We start from the raw sequence: 12,501 nt of genomic DNA, 5'->3' as shown, positions 1-12,501 counted from the left end.
ATTTATTTCCAACAGAAATGACAAATATTGATACAAATCATTTTTCTTACATTATAACAAATATTTACAATACATTAATGATAATCATGGTATTAGTTGGTATGAATTGGTATTAGACCAATCGAAAATAAATTGGTTAGAAGCGGAGGACAAAATGTCCTCTCAAATTCTGGTATCACATTAATAGTGTGCAGTAAGAAAATATTTGCAATTAATTTCAGATGCCCATTCTATTAAAAGTTTACAATAATGAAGTTTAACTTAAGCAATTCCATTTCAAATTTTTGCTTCAAGATACTGATCAACAGTGAGGGAAATTTTTCAATTAATTGTTAGACTTATGATTGATTTTAGGACCCAAAGATTGACTTGCAATTGATTGCATGTTTCTTGCAACACTCCAGTAGACATTCACATTGATTTGAATGGTTTGTTATTTCTGTATGGTAATGTGTAGGAATGATATGGTCTGTTATCCAGGAGTTAGCTACAATACTTTCAAAACAAACATTATTGCAAGGAACATAATGGATTAATTGAATATATTGTAAGAGTTAATGAGAGAGGAGGAAGAATTAAACAAAAAAGAAAGTGAGCAGGTATGAAACTATATCTTCAAATTCAATCCAATTATTGGTTTATTCAACATGGAAATCAATATGTGATTTAAAGCCAAATGGCTGAAATGCATTTCACAATAAAAAAATATAAAGTTTATTAATAGGTAACAATAAGAAAATAAAAACATGCTGGTAGACAAATCGAAGAAGTTAAAGTAAATAAATTAAAGTAGTATATGAAGAGTTTGGTTGCAAAAAGGGTTAGGTCCACTTTGGATCATTCAAAGAAAAAAAAATTATGCTAACTTATTGCAATATTATATGCGGAACTATATTTTCATGATACCCTACCATGAAAACATAAAATTGGGTATGAAGGAAATCTACCTGACTTTATATTTTTTTAGTATTCTTTTCCAAAAAAATCTGTGTGGACCTAACCCCTTTTGAAAAAAAGGGATTTTCCTTTGCCATTTTAGTTCACTTTTTAATGGGAAATTCAACTTTTATTTGGTATCATCTTTTATAGAGCTACTAAAATACTATACATTGGAGTAGTACTACATTGGAGACCAAAAAAAAATCAAATTTGATGAAAAATTGACCTAACCCTTTTGCAAATGAGCTCTTCATATGATGAAGAGAATTTGAATGAGAGAAATGGAATAAGATACCAGATATTGAAATTTGTATTATACACAGTAAAAACGCTGTTTAAGATTTTATACAACGCTGTTTACTATATGAACCTTACAGTAGTTGTTTAACAGTTTAAACAATCATGTCTAATTTATTGAAGATTAGATATTGAAAATTAAACTTTGTTGTATAAGATTTAAACACTTGTTTAAACTGTTTAAACAATTAATGTAAGGTTCATATAGTAAACAGCGTTGTATAAAATTTCTAAACAGCGTTTTTACTGTGTACAGTGGTGAGAGTGAATAAAGAAGACAGTATTATTTTGAGAGCTGAAAAGAAAGGAGAATGGTATGTGTATATGATATAGAGAAAAGAAATAATGACACATGCTTGTTTTAGAAGAATGTTTTGAGTAAGAAGGGAAGAATTAATGAATCATTGGGATGAAGATTAAAAAGGTGGCAAATACGGGATTTATGAAAGGGACATAATTATTAAGAAAACCCAAGTCCATGTCTGTTCTTTTTTTTTTTAGTAAAGCAAGAAAAACTAAGTGATTTGGGGTTTTATCCAGTGATGATATTTGTTGCTTTGATTCATTTTGGATATCATTGAATTACACAAGAGACAGACTCGTGTATATAAGCAACAATGTCACATGTTGGCCAAGAGATAGACTTTGGTTCTTCTAATATTTTTTATATGATTTTTTATATTCAATCTGTGAAAAATTGCTGAGATACAAACTACCCAAAGTACAGTCTCTTGAGTTTATTGGAATGAAGCAAAGCACTGTTTTATTCTTTTTAATGCAGGTATTGAACATTGACACATAGCTTGCTTGAAATGTCTTGAGAGTTATTGATAGAAAGGAAAGAATGATATATTTAGATAATGGATAGTGAGAACAGACAGTAGTCCTTGTCATATCTTGTGGAAAAGAGAGAGACTGGGGGATGATATGACATAAGAAAGGAGAAAGAAAGTGTAGACAAATAATAGAAGGAAAGGAGAAATAAAAAAAAATGAAAAGTCAAAATGTCTCAGAGAGAAACTAATATATGAAAAAAATAACTATTAATAAGCTTGAAAGAAAGGGTAAGAGAGAATATACTGGGATGAACAAGAAGGGAAGGTATTTTGAAAGATATATTAATTTCTAAAGAAAATAGAAATGCAGAAGGAAATGGTCAGACAGAGCTAGCTATTTATAGGGTAAAGCATAACACTGAAAATTACATCAAACAGATCGGATGTAAACACTTTAAAACAAAATTTAAGGGGGTGGCGGCAACATGAAAAGGGAAGTGCGAAAGGGGGTATATATGAAATTATATTGTATCAGGTAGAACGGATGGAGAGGATATGAGATAGTTTATTGGAGTACAGAGGAGAGAATGAAAATAAATTAAGACACGATAAAATTGGGATATTGTATCTGTAATATTGAATGAGATGGAGTAGCTCAGTAGGTGAAAAAAAAGGTGATAGAACGGAGAAACTAATCTAAAATTTTCATTGAAAAATGTAAATTGGTAAATAGCTAGGGCCCGACCAAAAAAAGTAGTACGGTATAGCGCCATCTTTAGTTGCTCACCAGGTAATTTTTTTCAGCATTGAGAAATCTAATGATGTGTCACCGATCTTGCGACTGCTGAAAATGGCCATCAAATAACAACCATTTCAAGCAAAACTGTATAAATCTTCATAATAATTAATTTCATAACTTAGAACCATTGATCAGAGGACTACTTTAGTGGATACAATAGTGGATTTAACAATCGTTTTGGCCATTTAAAAAGTCGAAACAAGCAGCCAGACTCAAGATGATGGACGACGGGCTTGAGACTGTCTATGGCACGGGCGACGAGACGGGGCCGTCGGTCATGTCGGAGAGGGTTCAGGGTATTGCAGCCAGCATTTATCGCGAATTTGAGCGGATGATAAAAACCTATGATGAAGACGTTGTCAAAGAATTGATGCCGCTTGTTGTCAACGTTTTGGAAACACTCGAAAATACCGTCACGGAAAATCAAGAACACGAGGTTGAGTTGGAATTGATCAAGGATGACAATGAACAGCTTATTACACAATATGAAAGGGAAAAACAACTTCGAAAACAGTCGGAACAGGTGGGTGGATCTTGATTTTTTTCTCTCTCTCAAAATGGGCGTGGATCGCCGGGTGTCAATTTAAAGGGGAAGCTCACCCTGACGTAATTAAACTGAAAGAGTGATTATAATCTAATGTTAGACTACATCCAGACTAGACTCTACTAGAGTACTATTAAACAGTTATAATTCTTGATCTAGATTTTATAAAATGCATTTTTATTGATGACTGATGTGTTTAATGTTCAATCATGAGACATTGGCTGCCAAGTTTTTTCATACACCCCCTTCTGATGAATGTATGACTATGAGTATTAATATAACTATGAAGATAATTTTAATCATGATTTCGTAAAATAAAATGGGAATTAATTGGAATTTTTGTACAAAATTATGTAAGTACGGTATATATCTGTCCATTGAAATATTCACCATACCAGAGACAACCCTACCTGACGAGGGACAAAAGCTTCCAGCTTTATGTCTCTAGAGTCTAGGCCCCTACATCCAAGTAAGTAAGTAAAGTAAATGTGCAACTCCTTACACATCGTGTACTGTATGACATCAAAAATCACAAAGTAATACCGGATACCGGTACATGTATGTAAATAATTTTTTTTTAAGAAGGGTAGAGTGAAAAGACAATTTAGTAATACCCAACATCCGGAATGTTAAGAATCTTGGGACTCCCTACTCAGGCCTCAGTCATAGTCATACAGAAAGCAAAGAGCAGAATTAATTAAAATCTTTAAGATCACACGAGGCTTTGATTACTGTAGAAATGTATTCCATCTTGATGACAATAGAATGATTAACATGAACTTCAGGCGATGGTTTGTGCACGCTTAGACTAAATGCTTTGGTCTCTGTTATGTTGGTTGTTCCGCTGAACTCCTTTGGCTCCACTCACCAAATACAGAGACCAAAGTTCTAGCTCGATTTGTACAGGGACTCGATAGCCATACGTTTATGTATTAAGTTCGGATAAAACAGGGAAGTGAAGTTGTGCGACAGCCGAAGTAAGTCACTGTTCTTTCCCGTTTTAAGTTTATTTTTCCCCGTTTTGGTGCATTTCAGGCCAAAACAGAAAAATAATCTTTTATTTGGTACAGTTCTTTTTGTATATTTTTTCATGAAAAAAAAAATTGATGAGCCCCACTGGGGGGATTTTGCATTGTTAACCCCCTAATGGTGGCTGCACGATAGCGAGCCGGCTGTGTACAAAGATAAAATTTTTTTTATTAAAATGTTATAAAAATCCTCGAAACTGATGGCTGCCAGCTGTCTAGTGTACGCTATCAGTCGCTATGCTACATTAACCATCAGGGTCAGCCTATAGCAATTTGACCATTTATTTACAACTTGTACATGCAGTGATACTTGCAAAATTTTGCCAATGCAATACTTATGAATCTGCTGCAAATTTAACATTTAAATATAGGTACAGGTTTTAAATCATTGATTTGAGACTGATAGAACCATGGAAAAGGAGATTTGTATCTATTTTTTAGCATAAAACTGTTCATAGTACAGCTGTAGGCCTGTGTGTTCTGTGCATTTTGGGTGATGATGCTTTATATTTCCACCAATATAAACTTACATGTATGTCCTCGAGCCCATTAAAATTAGAATACAAAACTTTCTTTTTTCACAGTTATTTATTTTTAATATGACCCCCCCCAAAAAAAAAACTAATTGATAATAATATGTGTCTATTATACAACCATTAAAAACATAAATGTTTGAAAATGAATTTTCAATAAAGTCTAAATTATCCTTACTTTGTTGTGTATATACATGTACTTGGTTACTTTTACAATGTATTTCAAATGAGAGTCAAATATTTGAATATGGGAGCAAAATAAATGCATGAAATTTCAATATTTCAAATTATTTCAAATGTTTACTTGTTTATTCATTTTCTGACATTTTTTTTCAAAATAAAAAATTGCCAAAATTCACCAAGTGTGATTTTAATTCAGATATACAATGTCTACAGATTTGAGAGTTATGTAATTGTTCTTTTGCATTTTTCCTAAAATCTTGAAGAAAAAAATTATGTCTTACCCCACTAATAGAAATAATATGCATTCAACCTTGATGCAATTATTGCTTTGCCTTTAAACTAGGGATGCAGCCGAACCGCCGAACCGAACGGAAGTTCGCCGAACTTGGCACTTCCGAACCGGACCGAACCGAACCGAACTCAAAGGCCTGGTTCGGGAGTTCGGTAAAAAAACAGTATGTTTGCATGCAATGCGTGAATGCGATGACTACATAGATTTAATTATAAAATAAACAAAATATATATTGGTTAGTGATTGTGCACAAAGAGAATTCCACTCAATATATTTTTAAAATCCACTGATAGCTCCCATCTCGTCTTTGATTGAACTGTTATCAACTTAAGAATATTTTATTAACATAAATATATTTTTTCTTGATAAAATGAGGGGGCATTTTGAAGCTAAACTCGGTATAAAAGTGTGGTGTATTTACGTATTGCCGTAATCGATCGTGATCGTAATCGGACCTAATCATTTTGTATTTAATAAAGAAAAAGAACCAGACATAAATTCATTCCTCGTAAATGACAAAGTATGACAGTTTCGGTCTCGTGTTTGATTAAATTTTTATCATTTTCATTTTTTTTTTATAAACATGAATAGGCCTGGGAGTAAACATCGATTGATCGAATGGTTCGATTGGCATGCCGCCAATCACCAATCTATTAGCAAAATATACACTAATCGAATGTTCGGCAGATCCCGATTATGACGTTGGCATAACTCTAATACCCAAATAATAATAATAAAAATGACAAGAAAACAAAGATGACAGCTGTTTTTTACAGGTTTAAAAATTATGTTACCGAGGTAATGTTTCAAAAATTATCAATGATTGTATCACATTCACAGTTACATACCAACATGATAGCGCTCCGAAAATGTTAATCCCACCCGACCTTGCCCTCATACACAAAATAAGTCATTGTGTGCGTGCACAATAATAAGTAAACACATAACCAGCTCACTTGAGCTGATTGGACCTTCGGATAGCCAATGAAACTTTGGGAAACAAAGAAGCGGAAGGCATGTGGTTCCCTTTATTATCAGGAAAGGTCATGACTTCAGAAATAAATTGACCCCTCCCCCATCTGTGTGTGTGTGTGCGTGTGAGGGAAAGAGAGAGGGATGGATAGGGGGTGGGAGCCGGAGAATTTCTTTCATGTTTCAGAACAATGCAACCTTTTTTATATCCCCCTCACACAATGAAAACTACATTCCAACACGCGCCCGCCTTCACCAGTACTTTCTCGACTAGTCTCCAAAATAGACCCAGTTATACATGTGGGTTCAAATGATAAAAAATCGTAATTTTGAAAGGTATTTCAAATGAAATATTTTTTTAAATACATGTGTAGCATCGTGAGCAGTGCCACAAGTGGAGGCGGGGACATGGTGTGGGCAAGGGATGAAATTTTTCAAGTGAAATGCTCCACCTGGGCTCAGTCTCAAAGAATATACTTCATGAATGAGTTGTTTACGTCTTTGGACTCGGCGGGGCTGATTCATTTATATGCAGGGGTGTGGCACTTGGAGGGATGCATGCATAATACCAGGGTACCAGTATTGATTTAGGAAAGATTTTCATTGGAACAATAAACTGAAAGATTTAATCTCATTTCATGAAGTTTCTTTTGATATAAAAAATCATGGAGAAGGGGGAAAAGGGCCTCATTTATGCTAAACATGTGACTTTGATGGAGATTTCTTCATAGGGGGGTCACCATAAAGTAGGTCAACTATTGTGACTTAAAAGACGTGATTCCCGACGAACAATCGAATCATTCAATTATTTTTCCAGGAAATAATCGAATGGTAATAATAACAATCGTCCCAGGCCTAAACATGAATATATTTTTTCCTTATAAAATGTGGGGACATTTTAAGCTTAACTCAGTTAAAAAGTGTAGTTGAATTACGTATTGCTGTAATCGGATGTACATTTAATTGAAAAGACATAAATTAATTCCTTGTGACTGACAAAGTAATGGTAAAGTATATATATTCCACCTTCTGAAATTTCCATATTAACATAAAAGATAAATAAATAAGAGATGAAGGAATGAGGGTGAAAAAAACAAAAAAGATAAAAATTTAAACAAAATCAACGCATGTTCCCTGATCGATGTTCCAGAAATGGTTGGTAAGGAAAGTTGAAACAGGAAGTCCAAACAACCTGCTCTCGGTTGCTATTATACAGGTAAAATTCGTATTCCAAACTTGAAACGTTTTTCCATTGTCAGTATTTTCTTAAAAGTGGTTTAATCTGGCCAATTACTGAAAATGAAATGATTAATTATCAGTTCCGTCTTAGTTCTGACGATCAACACCGAGTGATTTCACAACACTAAAATACCCAGTACAGTCCCATGTACTCATTTTCGTGTTAGAAATATGTTTGAAGTCACGTAGCGTCGATCTTTCTGGACCAAGAATGGACTGATATTTTATCTTTTTAAAGTAATTCATTGACCAGATTTTACCACTTTTCAGGAAATAGGGACTTTCTAAAACACTCATATTCTTTGGAATGTGAATTTTACCGGTATAATAGTTGAGTGGAGGTTGTTTGTCTACTATTTCGACATTCCCGATCAACACTTTCCAATTTGAGAAGCTGCGTTGGCAATGACATCGTAATCGATCATGATTATAGCTACATGAAATAATCGTGAAAAAAATATTCTGATCTTTGTAATTCTATTTCTGTCCTGATTCTCTCGTTATCACTATTTTTTTCTTTTGATTTTTTTTATTTTCATTTGAAAAATGAAAGTAGAAATGACTTATTTTTTGTTTATTAAAACAAAAGAAAGTTCAACAATTATCTTAACTATTCTTTTTAGAAACAAAATTTATTATTAATACATGACAGTTCTTCCCAGAGTATACTTGTTAGTAGGTCGGCGATCTTTATTGTCTATGTTAAATTTAATTTGGCATTTATTGCCGAACCCCGAACCGAACCAAAGTTCGGAAAAAAATTGCCGAACCGAACCCGAACATGCCGCCTGACTTGCAGCACTACTTTAAACATTGAGATGATAAAATCACATTTTCAGAAAGCAATGCAAAATTTCATACATGTAGAAATACAGTACAGTAGGCCTACATGTACAGTACGTTAGTTTATCATTCTACATGTATTTTTAGGGGGAGGGAATAGCTCTCAAATCAGTATCTGCTTCTGTTTTGAGTTTAAATCGGAATTATCAGATTAATGTCATTGTAAACTCTCCTTGTATTAAATGTACATGTATGTATGTCCAGTGTACTTATGCTTTGACACCCTGTTTATGCATACATGTACAATACAGTGCTATATTGAGGCTTGCCATCTCACCCAAGCAAAGCATAGACTTTGAAGCAATGAGTCATTCGTGTATAATGAGTGTATAATCCTGTTTATTAGCTTCCAGTGTGTAAGCCCAGTCATCACATGACACAGATTATTGTGTGTAATGAACAACAATCTGCTCCTGGGGACCTTGGCCTTCTTCAGAAGCACTCTCACATAATTTATCTGACTGATAGAATTGACATTTGATTGAACACTGAATAATTCACATTGTGATATTGTTGATGTGAGGGCTGGTAAGTTTATGTTTACACATTGTGCTCCACAATCTGCATATCACACATGTATCAACTACAAGTATCTAAAAACAATGCCAAGCAAATCTGTGTATTCTGATCATAACACTAGCTCCATGGTACAGTATATGCTTGCCTTGAGGTACATGTACATGGAATTATGGATGTCAGAAATGATTCTGAAATTAATCCACAAACACACAGAAATACCACATCTAGGGGTAGGCTACATGTACATGTAAAAATGTATAATTTATATACAGTATCTCCTTGATAGATCTACATGTACATGTACATACATGTACATATTGTACGATGCAGGTACACTTAAGTTGTAAGTGGTTATGTACATGTATGGTACATGGAAATAATTTCATTTATTTAAAACATGCTGTTGGCTTTGCAATGTGTACAGTGGTATGCCTGGAATTAATTTCATGATAATTCATTCTTAGGGGAGTAATTTCAGTAAAAACATGGATAATTCATTTGGAGCAATTGATGAATCTTATTGAATCATATGGATTTGGGAAACAGAGAGTTGCGTGACCCCTTCTCCTGCTGTTGTATCCTTTTTCTTGGAAATTGGAGGACTAAAAATGTTCAGTATTGTGCATTAAGTAATTATGTACATTAACATTGATAGGCCTACAATGCAGGATGTGGTGACTAGCTACAGAATAATGCTCCTGCTAATTGCTTTCGGTGAAAAGAAGCAGTTTGTTATAATTAGTGTTGAAAGCACTTCATCACAATGGGGGACTTCCTTTCTAATGCATTATTTGCTTGAGAGAAAATGCAGACACAATGTGCTAGGTCCATGTGAGGAACTTTATACAAGAAAGGCATTACCCTGTGTACAGTGTAGGTCAACCTGTACATTAAAAAAAAACATAAAGTAAGAAAAGGATGTGTGATTGATAGTTAACAAAGTGATAAAAAATCCATTCAAAGTATTGTTTTATTTTATGTCTCTTTTGCTACAGTATGTACAGTGTAAGTGCTATCCTTGTTACTTGTAATTTCAAGGTCATAAATTCCTTTTTATTTGTACAGAATAATACTAGTGGCTTAGATCAGGGCTCCACACTAACCCATTTTTTCTACTGGTCCAACCTATTCATGTCGGACCAGTAGATACCCAGTTTTTCAAATTTTTACTGGTCCGAACCTAAAATCTACTGGTCCCAAAAAGTAAAGAAAACATTTAAAAAAAGGCGCAAGTTTATTTTTCTAGCCTTTCGTGACCCCCCCCCCCCCCCGTAAAACGAAGGAATGAAGGACAAAAAGAAAGCAAGACAGAAACGAAGAGAGTAAGAAAGAAAGAAAGAAGGAAGGAAGGACAGTAAGAAAGGATGGAAGGAAAGTAAGAAAGGATGGAAGAAAGGAGGGAGGAAGGAAGGAGGGAGGAAAGAAGGGAGGAAAGAAGGAAGGAAAGTAAGAAAGGATGGAAGGAAAGAAGGAAGGAAAGGAGGAAGGAAAGAAGGAAGGAAAGAAAGAAAGAAGGAAGGAAGGAAAGAAGTAAGGAAAGAAGGAAGGAAGGAAAGAAGGAAGGACAGTAAGAAAGAAAGGATGGAAGGAAAGAAAGGATGGAAGAAAGGAGGGAGGAAGGAAGGAGGGAGGAAAGAAGGGAGGAAAGAAGGAAGGAAAGTAAGAAAGGATGGAAGGAAAGAAGGAAGGAAAGGAAGGAAAGAAGTAAGGAAAGAAGGAAGGAAAGTAAGAAAGAAAGAAAGGATGGAAGGAGGGAGGAAGGGAGGAAAGAAGGAAGGAAAGTAAGAAAGAAAGAAAGGATGGAAGGAAGGAAAGAAGGAAGGAAAGAAGGGAGGAAAGAAGGGAGGAAAGGAGGAAGGAAGGAAGAAAAGAAGGAAGGAAAGACGGAAGGAAAGAAGGAAGGAAAGAAGGAAGGAAGGAAGGAAAGAAAGAAGGAAGGAAAGAAGGAAGGAAAGAAGGAAGGAAAGAAGGAAGGAAGGAAAGAAGGAAGGAAGGAAAGAAAGGATGGAAAGGAGGAAGGGAGGAAAGAAGGGAGGAAAGAAGGAAGGAAAGAAGGAAGGAAAGTAAGAAAGGATGGAAGGAAAGAAGGAAGGAAAGGAGGAAGGAAAGAAGGAAGGAAAGAAAGAAAGAAGGAAAGAAGTAAGGAAAGAAGGAAGGAAGGAAAGAAGGAAGGACAGTAAGAAAGAAAGGATGGAAGGAAAGAAAGGATGGAAGAAAGGAGGGAGGAAGGAAGGAGGGAGGAAAGAAGGGAGGAAAGAAGGAAGGAAAGTAAGAAAGGATGGAAGGAAAGAAGGAAGGAAAGGAGGAAGGAAGGAAGGAAAGAAGTAAGGAAAGAAGGAAGGAAAGTAAGAAAGAAAGAAAGGATGGAAGGAGGGAGGAAGGGAGGAAAGAAGGGAGGAAAGAAGGAAGGAAAGTAAGAAAGAAAGAAAGGATGGAAGGAAGGAAGGAAAGAAGGAAGGAAAGAAGGGAGGAAAGAAGGGAGGAAAGGAGGAAGGAAGGAAGAAAAGAAGGAAGGAAAGACGGAAGGAAAGAAGGAAGGAAGGAAAGAAGGAAGGAAAGAAGGAAGGAAAGAAGGAAGGAAAGAAGGAAGGAAAGAAGGAAGGAAAGAAGGAAGGAAAGAAGGAAGGAAGGAAAGAAGGAAGGAAAGAAGGAAGGAAAGAAAGGATGGAAAGGAGGAAGGGAGGAAAGAAGGGAGGAAAAAAGGAAGGAAAGAAGGAAGGAAAGTAAGAAAGAAAGGATGGAAGGAAAGAAGGAATGAAGGAATGAAAGAAGGAAGGAAAGGAGGAAGGAAGGAAAGAAGGAAGGAAAGAAATAGAGAAAAAAATATTAAAAGAAAGATTGAAAAGAAAGAAGGAAAGAAAACAGGAAGAAAACAGAGGAAGAAAGCTAAAACTATTATCATAAATAATTTGTTTCTTTTTTGGCTCAATTAAAATAGCTACGAAAGAAAGTCAGAAACCAAGTGTATCAACACACACATAAATGCATATGTGGGGCTATATGTATTCAGACGATACCACCCGAGACCCGATCTGTTTGAACCAAACAGAAGTGAAAATTTACCCTTTTACTGCTTACAGATGACAGAGTTACTCCAATTTTTAGGAAATATGGACATTATAAGAGCCTTTCATGAGTATGAACCGTGAATTTTGACAGTTCTGTGAGAGATTTCTGCCAGAGTTTAGCCAGGCTTCGTTCGTGCGGCCAGTGGAGAATTCACCATGTGGATTGTGTGGCTGACTACATGTACACTGAACGCATGCTGTATAGTACTCTAGTAACACGTGCGATTCATTCTGTGTGTATTCTGTGTGTGAATTGCAGAATTGAACGGGGAAATGGTTTGCTGTGAATTTGACCATTTCTGGAAAAGTTATTGGCCCAACAATGGTTTTTATTACTGGTCATGTCGGACCCTTAAATCTTGCTATTTTTGGAAAAATTACTGGCCCGACAATGATATTTTTTACTGGTCATGTCGGACCAGTAAATCTTCCAATTTCTGAAAATCTACTGGCCCAACAGCGATTTTTA

General features: G+C 35.2%; 1 protein-coding gene across 8 annotated transcripts in view; it reads left to right on the top strand.

Moving 5' to 3' along the window:
* The first annotated feature begins 2,801 nt into the window (after window positions 1-2,801).
* LOC121411328 (C-Jun-amino-terminal kinase-interacting protein 4-like) overlaps window positions 2,802-12,501 on the top strand; it is a 79,534-nt gene continuing 69,834 nt past the window's right edge. For all 8 annotated transcript variants that reach the window (XM_041604050.1, XM_041604041.1, XM_041604035.1 and 5 more), the window contains exon 1: window positions 2,802-3,334. In XM_041604050.1, the coding sequence (XP_041459984.1) occupies window positions 3,029-3,334 (306 nt within the window). In that variant the 5' untranslated portion in view covers window positions 2,802-3,028. The remainder of the gene's footprint in view (window positions 3,335-12,501) is intronic.

This window comes from Lytechinus variegatus, chromosome 1, assembly GCF_018143015.1.
Source record: "Lytechinus variegatus isolate NC3 chromosome 1, Lvar_3.0, whole genome shotgun sequence".
NCBI lineage: Eukaryota > Metazoa > Echinodermata > Echinoidea > Temnopleuroida > Toxopneustidae > Lytechinus > Lytechinus variegatus.
The sequence above is the reverse complement of the archived record's forward strand: the minus strand, read 5'-3'. Positions and strand labels throughout refer to the sequence as shown.